General features: G+C 64.0%; 2 protein-coding genes across 3 annotated transcripts; both read left to right on the top strand.

Annotated features, from left to right (window-relative positions):
* Positions 1-147: 147 nt before the first annotated feature.
* On the top strand, positions 148-11631 carry WIPF2 (WAS/WASL interacting protein family member 2). 2 transcript variants are annotated; one of them, XM_058820539.1, is made up of 9 exons: positions 148-201; positions 5805-5873; positions 6535-6646; positions 6801-6933; positions 7072-7191; positions 7587-8237; positions 9217-9426; positions 9540-9641; positions 10485-11631. In XM_058820539.1, the coding sequence occupies exons 3-9, from the start codon at positions 6584-6586 to the stop codon at positions 10523-10525; spliced, it is 1320 nt and encodes a 439-aa protein (XP_058676522.1). In that variant the 5' UTR covers positions 148-201; positions 5805-5873; positions 6535-6583; the 3' UTR covers positions 10526-11631. The 2 variants fall into 2 exon arrangements, with proteins under 2 accessions (XP_058676522.1, XP_058676521.1); XM_058820538.1 differs by lacking the exon at positions 148-201 and having other exon boundaries at positions 5764-5873.
* Positions 11302-16118, top strand: CDC6 (cell division cycle 6). The gene is made up of 12 exons (XM_058820540.1): positions 11302-11432; positions 12417-12667; positions 12966-13175; positions 13585-13784; positions 13869-14032; positions 14156-14262; positions 14399-14538; positions 14626-14726; positions 14830-14894; positions 15003-15202; positions 15313-15453; positions 15626-16118. Exons 2-12 carry the CDS (start codon positions 12430-12432, stop codon positions 15713-15715), a joined length of 1656 nt encoding a protein of 551 aa, XP_058676523.1. The 5' UTR covers positions 11302-11432; positions 12417-12429; the 3' UTR covers positions 15716-16118.
* The last annotated feature ends 2461 nt before the right edge of the window (positions 16119-18579 follow it).

Below are 18579 nucleotides of genomic sequence, written 5' to 3'. Positions count from 1 at the left end.
GCTCACGGAGCCGCCGTGACCTTCCCAATACGGCGGTGACGGGCGCGTCCCTCATGGCCGTCCGACCTCATCATCATGGCGGCGCTGCCCCGCCGTGCCCCGCCCACATCCGGCTGTGCCGCGCAGGCGCAGAGGGGCCAGGACCGCCATTTCGTTCGGCGGGGCTGGGGCCGGGGCCGGGAGCGGCGGGAGGAGCCGCGGGTGAGCGGGGGAGGGCCGGGGGGGATCGGCGGGGCCGGGCCGGGGCTCACGGGGCTTGGGGGGCCGGGACTGCGGCCGCGGGACGCCGGTGTGGGCTGTGGTGGGTTGGGGTGGGCGCGTGGGGCCTGTGCGGAGCCCGGGACCGGCGGGGCTGGGGGCGCGCTGAGGCCTGCGCGGGTCTGGGGGGTGCCCGGGCCCGGCTGAGGGCTCCGCGGGGCCGGCTGTGGAGTGACAGGAGCCGGGGGGCTGGAGTTCTCGCATGGACCCCCTGCACCCTCCCACCTTGCCCCCAGGGAGCTCTCCCACCTCCCCGACTCATGGGTCACGTCAGGGACCCTTCCCCAGAACTGCCCTGGACCCCCAGATTGGGGTGTGCCCAGAACCTGCGGGTCTGGGGGCTTGTGAGGCCACCACCAAGGAGACCCCCACTCTGAGCTCAAGGTCTCCTCTGAGAGCCATCCCCAGGACCCCCATGGATCTCCACTGAGACCCCCGTGCTGTCCTTGACTCCTCCACCCTGACCCATGAGTTTGGTGTGGGGTCCCTCCCCATGACCCTCCTTGTGCCCTCACCCTGGCTGTGCCTGGGACCCCCTGTGACCCCTGAGATCCCCACACTGACCTCCTGGACTTCTCTACCCCTCCTTGGACTCCTGTCTTTGGGTTGGCTGGAACCAGGGGTCTGAGACCTCCACCCTGACCCCTCTGGGACTGCCCTGAGATCCCTGCACTGACCCCTGGACCCTTTCACCCTGACCCCTGGGTCACTTCAGGGATCCTTCCCCAGGACCCCCAACCTGAGGCTCTCCAGAGCTGTCAGAAGCCTGGGACCCCCAGTGCCACCCCTCTGAGACCCCCATATTGATGCCCTTGACCCTTCCACCCCTCCCAGGACCCCCAGCATGGAGACTCTGACCGCAGAGTGTCCCTGGGACATGACCGCTGAGACCCCCACCATGACCCCATTGACCCCTGACTCCTGGGTCACCTCAGGGTCCCCTCCCCATGACCCCGTTGGAGCTGTCCAGAACAGGACCAGGGTCCAGGGACTCCCAATGTGACCCCTGTGTCTACCTGGGACCCTTCCCATGACCCTTGGGACCCCTTCATCCTTCCCAGGACCCCCCTGGACCCCCTCTATGACCCCTGGGACCCTCACTCTGATTCCCAGGACCCCCTCTATGACCCCTGGGACCCCTCTGGACTCTCACCCTGTGGGTGCCCAGAACCAGAAAGGGCTGGGGGTGCACTGGGGGACACCCAGTGACAGGGGGGACCTGATAGGGGGGACGCTATTTGGGCTACAGAAAGACAGACGGACTTTTTGGAGCCTGTGGTGGCTTAGGGATGACCATGGACACAGAATTCAGTGGAATCCTGGGATGAAAAATCCCATTTTCCACTGGAAGGGGCTGTTGCAAGCCCCATCCAAGCTGGGATGTTCCAAGACACATCCAGGGCTCCCTGCTCCCGGTGCAACGGATGGGAGGGAGGGTCCCGGTGCACCGGGAGGGATCGCGCTGTGTCGGGATCACCCGGAATTCCCAGCTCCGGCTCGAAGGAACCGGGAAGTCCCCGCGTCTCCTGCCGCTTCCTCCCGCTGGAATCATTGAGCGCTTCCTGCCCAGCCCCTCGGTTCCTGCCCAGCCCCTCGTGTGCCACCTCTCCCTCCCTTCCCGGCTTCCTTTTGCCTCTTGGGCCAAGGGGGAGCGGCAGGGGAAGGCTGGCAGGACGGGCTTTTCCTGCTTTTCCTTTTTGCTGCAGCGGGATTTCGGGACGGGGTGCCTTGCTCCTGATGAAAGGTTTCCTCTGCTGAGTGACCTGAGATGGGGGCAAGGCACAGACTGAGCCGGGGGTTCTGTGGTCGGGGATGGGAAACTGAGGCTGTGGGAAGTGAGAATGGGGGAAACTGAGGCTGTGGGAAATGGGAATGGGGAAACTGAGGCTGTGGGAAGTGGGAATGGGGAAACTGAGACTGTGGGAAGTGGGAATGGGGAAACTGAGGCTGTGGGAAGTGGGAATGGGGAAACTGAGGCCAAGGGAGCTGTGGAGAGGAAAACAGGAGGATGTGGAAGCTGTGGATGGATAGGGAAACTGAAGTTGTGGAAGCTAAGGATGCATGGGGAAACTGAGGCTGTGGGAAGTGGGAATGGGGAAACTGAGGCTGTGGGAAGTGGGAATGGGGAAACTGAGGCTGTGGGAAGTGGGAATGGGGAAACTGAGGCTGTGGGAAGTGGGAATGGGGAAACTGAGGCCAAGGGAGCTGTGGAGAAGAAAACAGGAGGATGTGGAAGCTGTGGATGGATAGGGAAACTGAAGTTGTGGAAGCTAAGGATGCATGGGGAAACTGAGGCTGTGGGAAGTGGGAATGGGGAAACTGAGGCTGTGGGAAGTGGGAATGGGGAAACTGAGGCCAAGGGAGCTGTGGAGAGGAAAACAGGAGGATGTGGAAGCTGTGGATGGATAGGGAAACTGAAGTTGTGGAAGCCGTGGATGCATGGGGAAACTGAGGCTGTGGAGCTCATCCCTGAGGAATTAGAAACTCCGCAGATCGGGGTTTTTTGTTAAAAACGCCTCGTCAGAGCCCGCGGGTCGTTAATAATTCACGGGGAGCGTCTGGATCCCGCGGGGCCGGAGCGTGTCTGTCTGTCTGCACGCAGGGATGCGCCGGCTCCGCGGGATGCTCCAAATGGAGCTGGCAGCTCGGCTCGGGAAGCATGCTGATAGGATTTTAAAAGCTTGAATGACCTTAAATCCTGCGATGGCTGTCGCTCGGGATAAATTATTTATGGAGCATCCTCAGCTCCTCGGGAGCGGGCAGGAATGTCGGGCTGCGGAGGGAGGACGGCCAGGGTTGGAATTTGGGAGGGGGTAACGAGGAACTGCGGCTTTGGATGGGAAGAGAGGGAAGATAAAGGCGCGGGGGCGGGTGCTGGAGAGGTCCAGCCTTGGAAGTCGTTCCCAAACCGGTGCGGCCGCATTTCTGCACCGACATCAGAGGGTGGAAATTCCTCTTGATCTGCAGTTCAAAGCCTCCCTGAGGATGAGGCGCTGCAGCTCGGGCTTGCAAATGTGAAATACAAATCCGCCCGGAGCCCAAATCCCCCTGAAAAGCGAGGAAATAGGCGGCTGAAGGTCACTGCTGCTGCCTGTCCTGCTCCAGCAGCAATCCCCCCCGGGATGGGGCCTTTCAGTTCCCTCCACAGCAAACAGGGACTTGAAAAATGCCTGGAAAACGTGGCATGTCTCCCAGGCTGGGCAGAATCTGCCCAATCCTGCTGCTTTTAGGGGACGAGGGGCAGCTGAATGTCAAGTTCTTGGGGTTTAGGAATGTTTTGATTGCAGGGTTGGCAGGGAAGTGCTGATCCAAATCACTGCCGAGGCGTCTGTGGCCATGGTGGGCTTCAGCATGTGGAACAGCAGCTTTCCACAGGGTGACCTCGATCTGCTGATGTCTCCCTCCTCCCGAGGGACAGCTTTTCACACCTTGTTTTCCTCCTGCTTTGCTCAGAGCTTTCCTGAGGTTTGGTTTGGATTGGAAAAGCAAAGGCACTGTGTAAACCTGCCCCTCCTGCCTCAGCCCAGCTTTTATCCGCTGATGTTTCTGGATTCAGCTCTTCCCAGCCACTTTCCCTGCGAGCACAGGGAGCTGCCACACAGCTTACGGAGCCCTCAGAGGCTCTGATGTGTCTTGGTGGAAGGGTCCTGATAGGGAAGAACAAAGAAAGAGTGCAGAGAAGTCAGAGCGTTGTTCACAGGGATAACTTCTACCAGGCATGAAGGGGTGCTGCGAGGAAAACTCCCCCCTTTTTTCCTTTCCTGGAGGATTTAGCTGCTGTCTCCCTAATCTGTATCAGCTGGGTCTGTCTTCTTGCACATGAAAGATCCAGGCTGTATTTCAAAGGCACCGTTCCCAGCCGGAGCTCTCAGCTTTTCCCAGCCGTGTGTGCCGAGTTGAGTTCGGGGCCTCTCGGTTTTGGTTTTTCAATGTGACCTTTGCTGTTAATCCCCAGCCCGAACGGGGCCGTGCACCGAAATGGAATGACCTGTTTCTTGGGAATTCAGCTCCAGTTTATCCTCAAGCTGCTTTAGCTTAAACTCTTCTCTCCTTTCCTCTCGCTCTTCTAGGTCAGAGCCTGGATCCGAGCGCAGGTTTTGCTTTAAGGGCACCTTAGAGGGGAGATAGTGACTCGTGATGTGTTTGTAGAAATATCCCCCTTGTCCTGCAGGTCCCTGTGGGTTGTCCCTGTGGATTGTCCCCTGTGGGCTGTCTGGAGCCTGTCACAGGCTGTCAGCAGGTCACACTGAGAGACCCCAGCAGTGCTGGCCTGGCACGGGTGGCACTGGCTGGTTTGTGCCAGCTGACAAATCCCTGTTTGTCTGTCTGTGAGATGAGTTGCTGTCACAGGGGCCACGGAGGGAAGTGTCACCCTGCTGGCACAGCAGCAGAGCGGGGACACAACGCGTGACGTTCCCGTGGGTCGGAAGGTGCTGGCCCTGGCATCGCTCCTGTGCTGGCTCAGGGCTGTGACACACGAGCCCCAGTCAGGAGTCTCCTTACCTGGTGTGTTCCTCAGCTGGATCCCTGCTAATTCCCTCCAGCAGCTGATCCAGCACGGCAGGGCTCTGCCCGGAGCCACTCGTGCCACCCTGGCCCTGTGATCCCACCGCGGGTGGGAAGGAGCACAGGGAAAATGCTCCTGTTCCAACACGTCCCAGACGAGCACGTTCAGCGCCGTCTGTGATCCTGCTCCAGTGGGAAAGGCTGAGGCTGGATGGGTTTGCTGGGTGTTGTTCCTGACTGGAGTGTCCAGAGGGGTTGATGGATGTTGGATCTTGGGTGGGAGGCCTCGAGCTCGGGCTGGGGAGAAGGAGCAGCACGTTGTGAGGAGCTGGATGCTCAGGGACTTGGAAAATGCCATAAGATAGAGGGAAGAATGTCTTCCTGATGAAGCTGTAGCTGAGGACTTCTCACAGGGCAGAAGAGCTGATTTTAATTAAAAAGCAGTTTGGGTATTTATTTATTTCCCTGAACCCCAGAGGCAGTGGTTTGCCCGAGGGCAGGGGAGCTGCTGCTATTGCTCCCTGCTTCCCATTCTCACACCCTGGGAATGTCTGCCAGAGGATGGACCTGTGTCCTGTGGGATTAGGAAGTTGCAGTTTATCTAGCAGGAGATGAGTGGGAGAAGGGATCTGGTTGTTAATACCTGGTGCAAACCTGAGTCATAAAGGAACTTTCCCTGCGGTGGGGGCTGTTCCCACTGTGCCCTCTGTCACCTGCCCTGGAGGTCAGGGCTCGGAAATGGGAAGTTTCAGGTGTGAATCTGCCCTGTCCTTCCCTCCTGTGGTGGTGTGCTTCCCGTTAGTGACTGTGGAATAGGTTTTCCTGTGGGAAGGACATCTGTGGCCCAGAGAGGGACATTTGTCCCCTGCCTCAGGGTCTGCCCTGAGCTGCTGGGACTCTCTATGTGGTGAGCAAGGCCTGCAGTCACCACATTCCTATTCCCTGAGCCGGTGCTGTGGAAGGCCCTACCTGAGCACTGCTGTCAGTGGCACGAGGGCCTGTGACTTCCCAATGATTCAGGCTCCCCTTCCTGTTCCCAGTCCCTCTGTGTTCTGTCTGCAGTGCCGACCGGAGCTGCCGGGCCCGCGGAGCCCCGCGAGCTGTTCCAGGTGAGCCGTGGTGCCAGACAGGTTTGTTCTGGGCTTCTGAGGAGCTGGAGCATTGCCAGATCTGTGCTGGAAAAGCTGGTTTCTGCTTGGACAGCTTTGAGGGGGCTTTGGAGTTGTGGGGTGCAGAGAGCCTTCAGTGCTGGGGGGGTTATTGATGTAGGAGACAAGAGGTCGGGAAATTCAGGGATGGGAGGGAGCCACAGGACAGTCCTGTGCTGCTTCCTGCTGCTCTGGAGCTGGAGCCATCTGGCAAATTTGCCCTGGCAGTGGCTGGAGAGGCCATGGGGCCACATGCCAGTGCTGGGGGGCTGCTGTCACCCTCCCAAGTGAGCAGAGCCCCTGGCTGCAGCTGGAGGAGCTGATGGATGGTGCAGGATCAGCTTGGCCAGGTTTTGTCTGCTGAGCAAGGTGGTTATGTGAGACATGTCCTGGGTTTTGACTGCAGGGAGCCCTGGGGATTTGGGGTGGGGATGTGCTGGGGATTTGGGGTGGGGATGTGCTGGGGATTTGGGGTGGGGATGTGCTGGCTCCCACCTCTGGCACCTGCTGCTCCAAGGTGTTGGGACAGCCTGGGAGAGCAGCTCCAGCTGCTGCTCTGCACAATTCCCCGGGGCTGTGTTTCACCTCCAGCTTTCCCTGATTGTTTCCTCCCTTCCTGCAGGCATGAGTGCCCAGGCCTGCCCCCAGCACTGAGACCCGGAGCCGCCAGGATGCCGATCCCTCCTCCCCCGCCACCACCCCCCGGCCCCCCGCCGCCCCCCACCCTCAGCCAGGTAGGGGTCGCCTGTGCCCATAGAGGCCACTTCCCTCTGGAGAGGGCTGCCTGTGGCAGGGCTGGGGTGCTCTGGGAGGTGGGGATGCCGAGCTGGGCTGTTCCTGTGCTGGGGGGGAATCCTGGGGAGGTGCTGAGCCTCTGCTCCTCCCCAGGCGAACACGGAGCCGCCGAAGCTGAGCCGAGAGGAGCAACGGGGCCGCGGGGCCCTCCTGCAGGACATCTGTAAAGGGACCAAGCTCAGGAAAGTGACCCAAATCAATGACAGGAGTGCACCCATCTTGGAAAGTGAGTCCCCAGGAGGGTCCCAGCCCCACGCTGGGCACAGCCGTACCCTGCAGGGCGCTTGCCCATCTGGTTCCCAGCAGCTCCTCATTGGAGGAGCGGATAATTCCAGGCTTAACCTCTTTGCCTCCCTCCTTTCAGAGCCCAAGGGCAGCGGCGGCAGCAGCTACGGCTCCGGCTCAGCTGCCATCCAGCCCAAGGGCGGCCTCTTCCAAGGTGGCGTTCCCAAGCTCAGACCTGTGGGAGTCAAGGACAGCTCAGGTAATGGCCACCGGCCCGTGGTCTGCGTGGGGGTTCCTGGGGAGGGCCCTGAGCAGGAAGGGGTTGAGGATCTCACTGTGTATCCCTGGGGATTTTAGCTGTTAAGAGGCAGGACCCCAAATCACATCCCAGCTGTGCCCTCCCTGAGCCTCAGCCCCACACACAGACTTCTTGGAGGGTGCAGGAGTTTCGTGTGTTGCTGAACTCTGTGTGTTCTCTGTGGTGACCACAGAGTAGAGTGGTGAGAGAGGAGCCGTGTGTGGCTGTGCTCGGTGCCAGCTCCCTGCGTGTGCCAACAAACCGTTCCTTGCCCTCCTTGGCCGTGGCTCTGTGCATGGACAGGGCACTGCTCCCGTGCCATCCCCAACCCCTCACCGTGCTCTCCTTCCCCGCAGACAGCTCCACTAAACAAACACTACAAGTCCCTGGCTCCCGAGCAGCTGCTCCCAGGCCCCCCGTGCCGGCCAACAACAGCCGCCCTCAGGACGATGCTGACAGCAGCCGGGGCTCCCCGCCGGAACTGCCGCGCACGCAGAGACCCTCCCTGCCTGACCTGTCGCGGCCCGGCGCCGCCGGTGGCACCGGCATGAAGCACAGCTCCTCGGCCCCGCCGCCCCCGCCGCCGGGACGCCGCGCCGCCGCCCCCCCGGCCCCCCCTGCAGCGCACGCCAAGGCCTCGCCCTACAACCGGGAGAAGCCGCTGCCGCCCGCCCCGGGACAGCGCCCGCCCGGCAGCAGGGACGGGCCCCCCGCCCCGCCGCCCATCAAACCCCCCCCTTCCCCCGTCAGCCTCCGCTCGGGCGCTCAGGGCCAGTCCCTCGCCCCCCCGCCGCCCCCGTACCGGCAGCCCCCCGGTGTCCCCAACGGCCCCTCCAGCCCCGGCAGCGAGTCGGCCCCGGAGCTGCCGCAGAGACACAACTCCTTGCACAGGAAGGCACCGGGCCCCTTGCGGGGTCTGGCGCCGCCGCCGCCCGCTGCTGCCTCCCCGAACCTGCAGAGCAGCCGCCCCCCGCCGCCGGCCAGGGACCCCCCGAGCCGTGGAGCAGGTAAGGGCTGCTCGACCCACGGTGCCTGGGGGCAGCTGGGGTGATCAGGGTGGCAAGAGTTGGCTTCTGGGCACAGGGAGTGTTCTGCATGTGGTGATGGGCTGAGCTGGGGCACTGAGCAGTGCCATGTTTAACACATGTCCTTGGTCATGTCCCGTGATAATCCAGCTCCTTCCAAGCCTGGTGCTGGCGCTGGGTTGTGGCTGGGCAACTCCTGCCCATACTCTTCTGGGGTGGGAGATGAGAATGCGGGACAGCATAGGTCCCCTGAGCTTCCTAAATGTCACTGGGAAGGTGCACAAAGCTATGGCAGAGCAGGGAGAAGCCCTTGGGAGTGTGTCCCCGTGGCTGGGACTGCTGTTGGCCGTGCCCCGGTGCCCCCCCGTGCACTCCTGGGCTCCCCGTCCAGACTGCAGCTCCTGCCTGGGCCCCTGCCAAGCCACTCCGTCCTTCTGGCCCTGCCAGAATCCCTCCTCAGAGCTACAGCTGGGGATCTGCGCTGTCAGCCCGAGTGTAATTAGGCTAATGAGGAGCACGAACTGCCATGGAGCCTCTGCGGGAGGCTGGGCAGGAGTGAGAGGTGGGTCAGAGGGGCTGTGGGTGCTGTCACTGCCTCGGTGACACTGCGGATGTGGCTTCCAGTGCTGGCAGGCAGCATCTTGGCTCCATGTGGAGCTGCTGCCCTTGGACTCTCTGGATTGTAGCTGCTCCTGAGATCTCCTCTGGTGCAGAGGGACCTGTGCTCACTGTGGGGCTGGACGGTGAGCCGTGGGACAGCTGGGCTGGCTGGTCCCTGCACCGCAGCTGGTGGAGGGATGAGGAATGCAGATGTCAGGAGCGAGCAGGAAATCTCCGGGCACGCGTAGGAGCATCCCCGGGCCGCGGTCTGGCGCGGCAGCTGGCCTGGAACGCTCCGGGGGATGTCCCTGGCTTTGCCCCGGGAATGCCGCGCTCGGCGCTGACCCCGCTGTCCCCGCAGCTCCGCCGCCCCCGCCGCCGATGCTGCGGAACGGGGGGCGCGACGCCCCCCCGCCCCCACCCCCCTACAGACTGCACGGCCCCGCCGAGCCCCCCAGCCGGGGGAAGCCCCCGCCGCCACCCACCCGCACCCCGGCCGGGCCCCCGCCGCCGCCGCCGCCCGTGCGCAACGGGCACCGCGACTCCATCTCCGCCGTCAGAGCATTCCTGGGTGAGTGAGTGGCGCCCCGCACGGATCCCCCTCAGGGCCGAGCCCGGTGGCTTTGGCCAGGCTCCCCCAGAGCCCCCCTCTCTCACCTGCTCCTTTTTGCCGTTTCTTCACAGATGACTTTGAATCCAAATACTCCTTTCACCCCGTTGAAGACTTCCCAGCCCCAGAGGAATATAAATACTTCCAGAGAATCTACCCCAGCAAAACAAACAGAGGTGAGGAAGAGGTGTCCCAAATTCCCTCTTCCCTCGTGCCCTCATGGCTGGCACTGTGCTGTTTGTCCCTGCACGGGATGGGTGGTGCAGTGACCATGCCCTGGGCCCTGCTGGTGTTCTGGGGGTGCTGAGCCCCATTCCCAGGGGATCCTGATCCCCATTCTCAGGGGTCCTGAGCCGCATTCCCAGGGGGCCCAAGCTGTGAAGGGTGGGTGGTGGGTGGTGCAATGGCCGTGCCCTCGGCCCTGCTGGGGTTCTGGGGGTCCTGAGCCCCATTTCCAGGGGTCCTGAGCCCCATTCCTAGGGGTCCTTAAAGGCAGCTCTCTGTGCTGTGGGGCAGGGCAGAAGTTTCTGCTGTATGGATGCTCTATCCCACTTGCTCCTGGTATGCCTGCAGACCTCATTCCTGCCTTTGCTGAGCACCTTTGCCACCAGAGAGGATCTCAAAGGACCCCACAGCCAGGGCAGGGCTGGGCAGGGGCTGGGGGAGATGCAGACCCTCAGGATAAACCCCAAGCACTGGCACTCGGACCCAGCAGAGCTCAAAGTGCCCTTGGTGCTGCACGTCAGCGCTGCGGATCCCGGCGGAGACTCCGGGGAGAATGGGATGCTCGTTTATTTTTAGAGCCATGAATGTTTAATGCGGGTTTGAAAAGCCCCGAGCTCGGTGCGGCTGCAGCGGCTGCTGCCAGGCGCAAATCCCAGGCTCCAGATCTCCGCGGGGAGGTCGGGGGGGGGGGGCGGCAGCTGGCGCGGGGGTGTGGAGGAGGAGGAGGGAGGGAGGAAGAGCAGCCGTGCTGGATCCGGCTCTGCACAGCTCCAACAGGCTTCCTTGTGTTGCAGCCACGCGTGGGGCTCCCCCTCTGCCCCCCATCCCCAGGTGAAAGCGGGCTGTGCGGGTGGATTGTTCCAGAGCAGAGACGTGGAGCTCCTTCCCCTTCCTCAGCCGGACCCCCCCCAGCTCCCAGCGCCCCGGATCCTGCATGACACACTCCCAGCCTCTCTGGTTCTCCCAGGACACCAGATCCCCCCAGCGCAGCGTGCTCCGCCAGCCTCACCTCATCTATGCACCCCCCAGGAGTCGGTGACCTCGTGGCAAGCCTGGATGGGGCCATCCCTCATTGCTCCTCATGGATCTGCCTGGGAGCCAGGCACAGGACTTGAGGCCAAGCTGTGTGCTGGCTGTGGGGACCAGGGGGCTCATGGAGGGGTGGCTGGGGTCAGGCAGGGGATGGACACGCTGTGACACCCCCCCAAAGTGAGGGGGAGCGGGACAGGCCGGCAGAGCCTCGTGATCCTGGTGGAACCTTGTCATCCCGGCACAGCCCATTGCTTTTTTGCACAGGAGCCAGTGGAGGCAGGGGGGAACATGAGTGGGACCATGCAGGGACACCCCAAGAGCTGGTGGGGACCCCCTTTCTCTGACTCCACAGGGGGGCACACCCCCATGTGCCCCCCTCAAAACCACTGCTCCCCTGGCTCTCACTGCTGACTCCCCCCAAACTTGAGCATTTTAACGAGGAAACACTAATGACATGGGGAGGGGGCCGTTGGTGCTGGGTCTGGCACACCGGGGGGCACGTGGGGGGGCCCTGGGGGCCGGGGATGTTTTGCCTTACACTCCCTGTCCCACGGGGGGGTCACACTAACGTAGTTACTGATCTCTTTGTACCATAGCAGGAAGGGCACAGGGTGCAGGGGGCCACCCCTGCAATCGGGTTTGGGCTCATTCAGGGGATTATTTTTTTTTTTCTATGATGATGGACCTTCCCCTGTTGAGGCTGGAGCGAGGTGGGTGAGGGGTGAGTGGGGGGTTTCTCTGGAGAATGAGGCCCCCCCCAGTGCTGCCCTTTGGGTTAAATAAAGGTTCAATACGGTTCTGCCCCTCCTGGAGTGAGGGGCCCTTTTAAAAGGGAACAGGAATTTGGAGGAGCTGGAAATTACATTTAAATAAAAGTAATAAAGTAATGATGTCAAGGACGCTGCCTAAGGGGGAGGTTCCCAGGAACCCCTTTTCTTTTTTGGAGGTGATGCCCCAAGGTCTGCGAGCAGGGCACTTTGGCAGACAGGGTGGAGGGTACTGGGAGCACAGCAGGAAGGCAGGATCGGGGTTACTGGTGGCACTGGGACCACTGGGAAGGAGGATTGTGGGTACTGGGAGCAGGGGGAGGGGGATTGGCGCGCGTGGGCACTGGGAGCAATGGGAGAAGCGCCGTGGGGAATACTGGGAGGAAGGGTGGGGAGTACTGGGAGTGTGGAGAGACAAGACTGGGCGGCAGCAGAAAAGCAATGTAGGAGGAACTGGTGGCACTGGGAGCACGGGGAAGGCTGGGTCGGGGGGTGCGGGCCGCGGCAGCACTGGGGGAACTGGGAGCGCGGGGTACCCGCAAGCGGACTACAGCTCCCAGCATGCTCCGCGCGCCGCGCTCGGCTCCTTCCGCCCTGCCTCGGCTGCACTCGCTGATTGGCTGCTCTGTTGCGGCCCTTCCTCCGGCCGCGGCAATTGGCGGCGGCGGCAGCGGCGCAGCCAATGGGGAGAAGGGGGCGGGGCCAGCTCGGCCTGGTGGCGGGAAGTGCGGAGCCGGGGCTGATTTGGCGCGAGAAGGTCGGGGCGGCAGCGGCGCGGAGCCGGGGGGGACCCAAGGGGGTTTGGGGGGACATGGGGGTCATAAATGGGGGGCAGCGCGGTGGGGGCCGGGACTCAGGGGGCAGGGGGTGGCCGGGACCCGCGGGGCTGGTGGTTTATTCTCACCTGACCGCTGTTTTCTCCTCCAGCCGTAGCCCCGCCATGGCCAGCAGCAGCCCGCAGAGCCAGCCCACCATCAGCTTCCCCCGAACGCGGAGCGCCCGACGCCTCGCTGCCCCCTCGGCCAAGAGCGACCCCGATGCCCCTGCTCTGCGCCCCTCGCCGCGTCCCAAAGCCTCGGGCTCCTCCGGCCAGGCCAGCCCGGACACGCGCTCAGGCCGAGCCACAGCGCAGTCCCTGAGCCCCAAAACGCAGCCCCTGAGCCCCCGCAAACGCCTGGGTGAGTCCCTCCACCGGCACCCCCAGGAATGGCGGGGCGTGCATCCCCCTTCTCATCCTGGGGGGGCTGGGACAGACAGACGGACCCAGCCCCGTGGGGAGTGCATCCCCCTTCTCATCCCGGGGGGGCTGGGACAGACAGACGGACCCAGCCTCATCCAGCTCTGGTCCAGCTGCGTTTGCGGCTTCACCCTCATTTCAGGAGGAAGAGCTGCTCCCCCGGGGTTTTGGGGGGGCTGAAGGATAAACTCCCCCAGGGAGAGCGGCCCTGTGTCACCACCAGCCTGTTGTCCCCGCAGGTGATGACAACCTGTGCAATGTCCCCCATGCCTTATCTTGCTCCCCGGCCAAACGCAGCAAGGAGAATCAGGGGCGCCGCCTGCTCTTTGGGGACCCCTCGGCCTCCCCCGAGCAGCCCAAGGGCTTGGGGCCATCCCCACGGAGAGGGGGGCCAGAGACACCCCGGAGCTCGGGGCAGCACCCACGGACACAGCTCTTCAGGCAGGAAGGTGGGAATGGGGTGATGGGTGTGGGCCGGGCTGGGTATGGGGTGATGGGTGGGGTGGGGATGCAGGAAAGTGGATATGGGATTGTGGGTGTGGGGTTATGGATGGGATGGGGGTGCAGGAAGGTGGGTATGGGGTTATGGATGGGATGGGGATGCAGGGCTGGCTGTGGGGTTATGGATGGGATGAGGATGCAGGGATGGGATAGGGGTTGGGAATATGGACTGGGATGGTGATAGGGGTCAAGTTGAAGGTGTGGAGCAAAGGATGGGGTTGGGGTTATGAGGATAGGGATGCGTCTATGGAGCTAGGGATAGACATGAAGGCAGGGATGAGGATGGGGATGCTGACCAGCTGGGATGGGCTCCCTGCAGTGCCACCTCCCTCCCTGATCCCCCTGCTCCCCGTGCAGGTAGCTGCTACCAGCAGGCCAAGCAGGTGCTGCACGCGGCCGTGCCCGAGCGGCTGCAGGGCAGGGAGAAGGAGACGGGGCAGCTGCGGCAGTTCCTGCTGGAACACGTCCTGGGGCGCCGGCCCGGCAGCCTCTACGTGTCTGGAGCCCCTGGCACTGGCAAAACTGCCTGTCTGAGCCGTGTCCTGCTCGACTGCAAGGTGTGTGCCATGCCAGGCTGTGGGGCAGCTCTGGGGCAGTGGGATGGGGCTGGTGTAACATTCTAACATTCCCATTCCTGGCAGGACAAGCTGGCTGGCAGCAGGACTGTGGTGCTGAACTGCATGGCACTGGGCAGCCCCCAGAGCGTCTTCCCTGCCCTGGCACAGCAGCTGGGGCTGCCCGTGGCCACGGGACGGGAGCGGATCAGGAGCCTGGAGAAGCATCTGACGGCCCAGGGGCCCATGGTGTGAGTTCCCTGTCTCTGCTGGGTGGGGTGGGATTCTCCTGGATGCAGCAGCTCTGCCCTCCCTGCTTGGGGTGCTGTGAGGGGAACAGGACAGAGCAGGGGTTGATCTGGGCTCTCCCACAGCCTCCTGGTGCTGGATGAGCTGGACCAGCTGGAGAGCAAAGGCCAGGACGTGCTCTACACCCTCTTTGAGTGGCCCCAGCTGCCCAGCTCCAGGCTCGTCCTCGTGGGTGAGTGTGCAGGATATGTGAGAGGGTGCACTGCTCTCCTGGGCACCCTTCCTCTTTAGAGGCAGTTGATGGAGACTTCCCTCCTGCTCCCTCCTTGGAGAACAGCCTTCATCCTCCTCTTCCTCTCGCCCTGCAGGGTTGGCCAATGCCCTGGACCTGACAGACAGGAGCCTGGCCAGGCTGGGAGCCCACCTGTCTGCCAAACCCCGGCTGCTGCACTTCCCCCCCTACACCAAGGAGCAGCTCACCCTCATCCTGCAGGAGAGGCTGGGACAGGTGGGGACACGGGGAGGACAGAGTGGGGGGGCCATGAGGTGCTCTGCCCACAGGGGTGGCAGCACTGATGGCCCTGGTGCCCCGCAGGTGGCAGGTGACCCCGTCCTGGACTCTGCTGCGCTCCAGTTCTGTGCCCGCAAGGTCTCTGCAGTCTCCGGTGATGCTCGCAAGGCCCTGGATGTCTGTAGGTCAGTGTGTGCCCCAAAACCCAGCCAGACTGGTCCCTGGGAGTCTCCATGGTGCCCATGCATGGGGTGCCCATGCCTGGCACTCAGGGCTGTCTCTCCCCAGGCGCGCTGTGGAGGTTGTGGAGCTGGAGGTGCGAGGCCAGACCCTGCTCAAGCCACTGCCCAGGGGTGAGTCAGAGCCAAAACCCTGCTGGAGCTCCTCAGTGAGAATTGGGCTCCCTTTGTGAACCTCTCTCCCTGTTCTCACCTGCCTGGGATCCTTTGTGTGTCCCACAGGTGACTCCCCGGTGTCCCCTGTCCCCAAGCGCGTGGGGCTCCTGCACATCTCCCGCGTGCTCTCGGAGGTGTTTGGGGACCGCCTGGCAGGGGGGTCCCGGGGGGCCCAGGACACTTTTCCCCTGCAGCAGAAGGTGCTGCTCTGCTCCCTGCTCCTGCTTGCCCGGTGCTCCCACGCCCGGGAGGTGACCCTGGGGAAGGTGAGTGGCATTGGGACCCTCTCAGGGCAGTGGGGGGGTGTCCCTGGGGTGTCCCTCGGGGGTTTTGCTGTGGTGTAACCCCCCCCCCCCCCCCTCCCTGCCCTCCCCAGCTCCACGACACCTACAGCCAGGTGTGCCGGCGGCAGCAGCTCCCGGCCGTGGACCAGGCCGAGTGTTTGTCCCTTGTCACCCTCCTGGAGTCCCGCGGGGTCCTCGAGCTCAAGAGGGCCAAGGAGTCTCGGCTGGCCAAGGTACCGTGGGGTGCTGGGGCAGGGACAGCGCTGGGATGTGATCCAGTGGTGGGGCAGGGCAGAATCTTGGTGCTGAGCACCCCTGTTCTGGTGACAGCACTGGGATACAATGCAGTATCCCAGTGGGGCAGGGCAGGATCTCAATGCTGAGCACCCTTTTTCTCCCTCCCAGGTTTCCCTGATGCTGGAGGAGGCAGCTCTGGAGCACAGGCTGCAGGACACGGCGCTGGTGGGCAGCATCCTCACCCAGGGGCTGCACTGACCCCCCCAGCAACCCCCTCCCCGTGGCCCCAAGGGGGATTTTGCTGCTGTGGCAAGAGCCAACAAGTGGCTCCCAAGGTTTTGGACATTTGTCAAGTTCTGCCCTGGGGGCTGTCAGTCTGGGGTCTTTTTATTAATATTTTAATGTAATAATAATATTATTAATGTTTTATTGTAATTGCTGCATGATGGGAGCTTAGGTGGGAGGCTGGGACAGCCCCCCAGCCCCTCTGTGTCCCCCTCAGCCTTTTTGTAGGGTGAGTGGGGTGCTCCTGGTCGCCTTTGCCACCCTGGAGGTCTGATGTTGCTCCTGCCATGAATCCTGGACTATATTTGCTCCCAACTCTTTCAGAGCCTTCTGGGGTTCTCTGGAACCTTCTTGCCCGCTCTGGCTGCAGGGAGAATCCTCCCAGTGCCATCCATGCCCTGGGTCCCAGTGCTGGCAGTGGCACAGGAGGGGCAGGGACCCCTTTGGTGGGGGGGAGAGGACAGGGGGGATTTCTTTTATCTTCTACCATGAAATAAAAGTCATTTTCGTTCAGCTTTGTCTCCTGTGCCCCGTGTTTCACCCCTGTCCCCCCAATCCCTGCCTGCCCCCCAGCTGTGGGACCCAGCCCTGTCCTCCCCATCCCCTCTCCTGGGCTGCGGCCCCAGCCTCAGCTGCTGGCCCCAGCTCCTCCGTTCCTGTTAAATAATGGACGCTTTGACCTAATTTTGCAGCTTCCTCATCACGGGAGGGGTGTTGGGGGCTCCAAATGGGGGTGGGGGGAGCGGGAAGGGATGAGGCTCTGCTTGTGCCCCATGTCCCTCCATCTCAGCCCACCTCTGCCACCCCACCCTGTCCCCCAGCACCCCTGGGTGCCCCTCAGCAGCTCTTGCCCAGGGATGGGACGCTGCTGGTGGGGGTGGATGTGGTACTGGAGCCCCCAGCGTGCCTCAGTTTCCCTGTGGGCCCTGCCATGTCCCAGCTCTGCCTCTGTGGCGTCCCTGCAGCTCACAGGACACGGGGACATTTCCACCGGCTCCCCAGGACAAGGACACAAAGGGGAGCCTGCTGAGACCCCCTGGATGCCGCCACAAACGGGGTGCAGCGCTAGGGGACACCTTGGGGGACACCTTGGGGACACGCGTGTCCCTGCTGGCCGTGGGGAAACCGAGGCAGGGGGAGCACGGGGGGAGCCCCGCGGGCCCCGAGCAGGCTCAGCCCGGGCTGCCGGCGCTATTTATAGCCGGCCCCGCCATGTGTCGGACGTGTGCGGCGGCACGGGCGGGCTCCGGGGTCAGCCCGGGCTGTGCCCGCTCCGGGCTCTGTGTCCCGGTGCCCTCAGCACGTCCCTGCCTGTCCCTGTCCCTGTCCCTGCCTGTCCCCTCACCGTGAGCCAGCCGCTGTCACCAGCGCTGGGGCTGAGCGGGTACCGGCACCGTCCTGCCCGTGGGGGTCCCCAGCTCGCCACGTCCTGCCCCAGGGACACGGTGACACGGCACACGGTGGCAGTGCCAGGAAGGAAGCGCCTGGCAGCGTGCGGTGACGCGCGGGTGATGCTGGCAGGCATCCTTGTCCCCTCTGTCCCCTCGGTTCCTCCCTCTGTCCCCCCGGCTCCTCCATCCCCCCGTGTCCCCCCTGTTCCTCCCTCTGTCCCCCCTGTTCCTCCCTTTGTCCCCCCGGTTCCTCCATCCCCTCGTGTCCCCCCTGTTCCTCCCTTTGTCCCCCCGGTTCCTCCATCCCCTCGTGTCCCCCCTGTTCCTCCCTTTGTCCCCCCGGTTCCTCCATTCCCCCGTGTCCCCCCAGTTCCTCCCTCTGTCCCCCGGTCCCTCCATCCTCCCGTGTCCCCCCGCGGTGATGGTGGCACAGGGACACCCCCACATCTGAGCGGCACCTCGGGGTGTTGCCAATCCTGGCAATGTCCCTGGGGTGTCCTGGCCGTGTGCGTGGCCATGGGGAGAGCGGGACAGCGTTGGGGACAGCCCCGCCGGCCATGGCAGTGCCAGCCCCAGCCCCGCTGTGCCGCAGTGGATGAAAAATCGATGGCGCAGCTGGAAGCGGGAGCGTGGGTGCCGGCGCCGTTCGTCACCGCGGTGGCAGCAGCGTGGCGAGGGGACACCCGCGACACCGGCAGCGACGTGCGGAGCCCGGGGCACCGCCGGGCTCCTCCGGCAGCCGTGCCGCCTGTCCCCGCACGCACACACGTGCCGTGCCCACGGGGCCGGGCCGGGCCGTGCCCGAGCGCTCGGCGCGGCGGGGGCTCGGTGTCCCCTCGCCGGTGTCCCCGGTGCCCCGCTGTCCTCCCTTGCACTCTCCTTACATAAGCGGCCACGTGGCGGGCACGGCCGCCTCCCGCCGCGCCGTCACCGCCGGCACCCAGATTCCATCTGACAGCCCCGTTCCGCCCGGCTGCTCCCGCCTGGCACCGGGGCCGCGGCTGCGGGCCGGGACCCCGCGCGACCCCGCGGCGGCCGAGGCCCGGGGGACGCGGGGGACGCGGTGACACGGGGCCGGTGGCACCGCCTGCCCGCCCTCGGTGCGGCGACGCCGCGGGAGCGGCAGCGGGCGGGGTGCGGCCGGGGATGGGCTCGGTGCGGCGGGGCCGGGCCGGGCTCGGGGGGTCCCCGGTGCCCCGGTGGGAGCGCAGCGGGGTCGGGCTGGCCGGCGTGCACATCTGGGAGTGATTTGGCACATTCCACTGGGCTGAGCACATGCCGGCGCCTGGGCCTCGGTGTGCGGGGAGGGGGCCGGAGGCTGGCCCGGCCGCGGTGTCCAACCTCGTTGTGGTGAGCGCACGGGGGAAACTGAGGCACGGGAATGTGCTGAGTGGCCCGGTGGGCATCACCCTGCTGTTTGGGCACCGTGGGATCCTGACAGGCACC

This window comes from Ammospiza caudacuta, chromosome 27 (genome assembly GCF_027887145.1).
Source record: "Ammospiza caudacuta isolate bAmmCau1 chromosome 27, bAmmCau1.pri, whole genome shotgun sequence".
Lineage (NCBI taxonomy): Eukaryota > Metazoa > Chordata > Aves > Passeriformes > Passerellidae > Ammospiza > Ammospiza caudacuta.
The sequence above is the reverse complement of the archived record's forward strand: the minus strand, read 5'-3'. Positions and strand labels throughout refer to the sequence as shown.